At 31.8% G+C, this 4,085-nt stretch overlaps 1 protein-coding gene across 1 annotated transcript; it reads left to right on the top strand.

Moving 5' to 3' along the window:
* Window positions 1–319: 319 nt before the first annotated feature.
* On the top strand, window positions 320–1,174 carry LOC110036229 (60S acidic ribosomal protein P1-like; the record flags this gene model as incomplete). The annotated part of the gene is given in 4 exon segments (XM_020740623.1): window positions 320–444; window positions 530–675; window positions 780–876; window positions 978–1,174. Coding segments are annotated over 4 exon segments (422 nt in total), but the record flags the coding sequence as incomplete, so codon positions are not given.
* Between the last annotated feature and the right edge of the window lie 2,911 nt (window positions 1,175–4,085).

The raw sequence follows: 4,085 nt of genomic DNA, 5'->3' as shown, positions 1-4,085 counted from the left end.
ATATATATATATATATCGAACAATACTTTTTAATTTATTTTGGATGATTACTTAAGTACCACTCAATTCCATTTACTTATCTAATACTAAAATTATTTAACATTTATTACATTTTACATATGGACGAAAAAGTAAACTTCTGTTTTTTTTTTTAAGTTAAAATATTGATATTTCTCGTGTGATAGGAAATATTTGGCTGAGAAAGAGATAAATGTAAAAATTAATGTGGCCATGCTTGATTTGTAAATACCTGAAATTAGGAGGTATGTGTGAAATAAGTCTGGGTTTTCAGCCATTATATCATCGCTTTCCGCCGTAGGGACTAGAACCTCCGCCTCCGCCTTCTTTCTTCATTCCAAGTATTTGTTCTCTCTCATGTCGATCGGCGAGCAAGCTTGCAGCCTTGCTGCTCTGATTCTCTACGATGATGGTATCCCCATCACGGTATTCCCCTCTCGTTCACCTTAGTCAGAAAAAAAAAAAATACTTTCTAGCTCTTCCCTTTCTCTGATTCTTTTATGTTAATCAGGCGGAGAAGATCTCCACGCTGTTAAAATCTGCGAATATTTCGGTCGAATCTTTCTGGGCCACTTTGATTGCAAAGCTTCTTGAGAAGAAAAATGTTGATGATCTAATTCTTAACGTTGGATCCGGTTCGATTCACTATTTTGTTATGTTTCTTTTGATTGGCTTTGCAATCTAGCCGATGTTATTTTTAATCTTTTCCCTTTGAAAAAGATCACCTAATATAGTCGATTTGCTTTTTTATTGATTTTTAGGCGGTGTGGGGGTGCCTCTGTGGCTGCGGCGGCTCCAGCAGCTGGTGGTGGGGGCGGTGCAGTACAAGATGCTGCCCCTGCGGTAGAGGAGAAGAAGGTGTTTGTTGTGTTTTGTTTCCTGATATTATCTGTAACAGTTTTAATACTAGGCCCTGCAGGATGCTTACTATTCTATTGGATTTTTGTTTTAATCTGCAGGAGGAGCCCAAGGAAGAAAGTGATGAAGATATGGGTTTCAGTCTTTTTGATTAGAAATTGTCTTTTCTTTCTTTATTTTGATTGACAAACACTTTTAATTATCATGTGTCATTAATGTATGATTTATTTAGGAATCTCAATGTTGTTGTGGTAACTTATGTTTTGGTTATAGACTATGGATTTGTCTACAAGAAAAATCTGTTTTCTTCGTTATTTTTTCCTTTTATTGAATCATTTTTGCATCATAAATGAAATTGTTGTTGTTCACTATGAGGTCATGACAATCATGTTTCTTTCTGCTACACTTCCACTTTGTAATCATTGTTGTAGGACTTATCCCTATTTTTTGGCTTGATTTATAAATCCTCTATCTGTTTCATCACTGTTGGGTATTGATTCTTTTGTTAAATCTTTTTAATTGTAATCGTGTTTATGTAAATTTTATTCTTATTCTATTTAAATTATCTGTCTTTTTAAGACACTTGTTTTATTGGTTCAAAATTCATATTATTTGCATTGCTCAGGAAAAAAACTTGAATTATAGAGGTTTACATTGGAGTCTAAAGGCCTTCGTTTGAGTAGAACTAAAACTGAATACATGGAATGTAATTTTAGTAGTAGTAGCTTTAGTGAAAGAAATGTAACTATGGGTGATCAAATTATTAAAAGGTGTGAACGCTTTAGTTATCTCGGGACTATTGTTAAAAGTGATGGTGATATTGATGGGAATGTTATTGGTAGATTTCAAGTTGGTTGGTTGAAGTGGAGGAATGCTTCGGGCCAATGGTGTGATAGAATGGTACTGCGTTGACTGAAAGGAAAATTTTATAAGATGGTGGTAAGATGGTGGTGACGGTGGTGACACCTGCAATGCTCTATGACGCTAAATGTTGGCCTTTAAAAGAGAAGCATAAAACTAAGTTAAGTGTTGTCGAGATGAGTGTGATTGGTTGGATGGGTGGCTTTACACTTAGAGACAAAACAAAAAATGAATATATCCATGATAGAGTTGGTGTAGCTCCAGAGACAGACAAAATTAGTGAGAGTCGTCTTAAATGGTTTGGTCACATTAAATGTCGATCATCTGATGATTTGATTAGAAGAGTAAATGTTTTAGATTCTACTTATGTTAAGAAAATCAGTGGTAGACCTAGGAAGACTTGGGCATTGTATAAAAAATGATCTTAATTTATTAGAAATAATTGAAAATATGACACTAAATAGGACGCAATGGAGAAAGAATTCATGCAGCCGACCCCACTTAGTGTGATAAAGGTTTTGTTGTTGTTGTTGTTGCTCATTGCCGTTCCTTTTGCCTATTTTTAACTTTATCTTAAATACTTGCTGATTTTACAATGCATCTTATACTGTTATTTCTTTCACTTTTCTCTTTATCTGGGCAAGCTACTTGCTTTAAATTGCTAATTTTGGATACGCTCAATTTGGATACGCTCAATTTGCTAGTATTTTTTTTATAGCCTATACTTGGATCTTCACAACATATTTGGTCTTATTATAGCTTTAAAAAATGATTTTTTTGTCTCCTTGATAATACTTTGTTGTAAATGAATCCTAAGGCCCTTCTCAATTTTACCATATTTGCAACTGTAAAAGTTATATTCTTATACCCCTATTGTTTTAAATAGTTGATCCATGATATTTGAGAAAATACCCTTCCGATAGTATATTTTTCTTAATAATTTTTAAAACTAATCATCTATTTTAATTCACCAAATTTATATATCATAAGCTTGTTTGGTAGTTAATTTTTTGGTTCGTTTATTCTAAGTATTTCATCCACCATCAAACTACTAGAAAACAAATATGTTTGCTCATGATAAAATTTAATTTATGAGAATTTAAAATCATTTGGATGAAAGATGATAATTCTGTTTTGCATTAAAAAATTGTGCTATTTTTATTTAAAAAATAATTGTGTTTTATTTATGTAAATAAAAGTTTTTTAAGTGATGTGAAATTTATTTAAATATCATGATTTATTGACTCAAATTTGACAAAAGCCAAGTATGCTCTCTTCTTATGTCATAAAGAGCGTAAAAATTACCTTTCTAAATAAACAAAGCTATTTGTCCCCACACATCTTTGATCACCCATTGCAAATTTTGTTGATAATCTTCAAAAGTAGTTAAGAGATAAAAAGTTGCATAAATTTATCATTTAGCCTTTTCAAATCTTACCCATTCCAAATTTATAATGGATTATGAAAGATGCATGATGATAATTGATTATATTTTTGTAATGGCATTTTATATTATGGATTTCAAAGTGTGATTGTTGTTTTAAAGTGTGTTCGCCGGAATAGTGGAATTTTGGGTAGAATTTTTTGGAGCGATGGCAAGCAAGAATTGGATTAGCAGCATACAAGTTTTGTAATGATCATATTCTTTGGAATTCTCCCTCCAAATATAACCGTTGGTCTAGGAATTTTTATTTACTATGGTGCATGTTATTTTAGTGTAGAATTTTATATGTAGTTGTTGAATAGCTCATATTTTCTTGTCAGACAAGTATCCAGTGAAAATACATTTGAGCGCTCGAGTTTGCTTCGTGGTATACGTGGAAAAAGGTGTGCATGAAGATTTTAATTAGAATGGATGTGTTGATTTGGGAATGACGATGTGTTTAAAGGAGAATTCGACTAAAAATTTGGAAATTTATGTTTGAGTAACCATTATATTAATGAGAAATATAGCATTTACCAGAGCTCACCTTGGAATTATTTTGGAACATTTAATTTAAGTATGATTGGTTCATTCACTTTTATCAAATGTTTGCTTTTTCTTTCAATTTGATGTGAAAGTATTTACACATGATATAATGAGCAATCTCTTGTTTCAATAGCTTTGACTTTACTCTATATTATTAAACCTCTTCAGATTTATATTTCATATGGAACAATCACGTGACTCTATGGTTAGCATTAATGAATATAATTAATCAGCTATTGTTTGTGATATTGTTGAGTCTAGATTACCCTAATTCATCATTGTGGATCGGGAATAAGGATGCAGATTTTTTTGGCTGACCATGAAAATGGTTGTTTGGATGATCTATATTTTACATTGATAAGTTGTAGGTATTTTTTTT

This window comes from Phalaenopsis equestris, unplaced genomic scaffold (genome assembly GCF_001263595.1).
Source record: "Phalaenopsis equestris unplaced genomic scaffold, ASM126359v1 Scaffold204015, whole genome shotgun sequence".
In the NCBI taxonomy this organism is placed as follows: Eukaryota; Viridiplantae; Streptophyta; class Magnoliopsida; order Asparagales; family Orchidaceae; genus Phalaenopsis; species Phalaenopsis equestris.
Note: the sequence above shows the minus strand (reverse complement) of the source record. Positions and strands in the feature narration are given on the sequence as shown.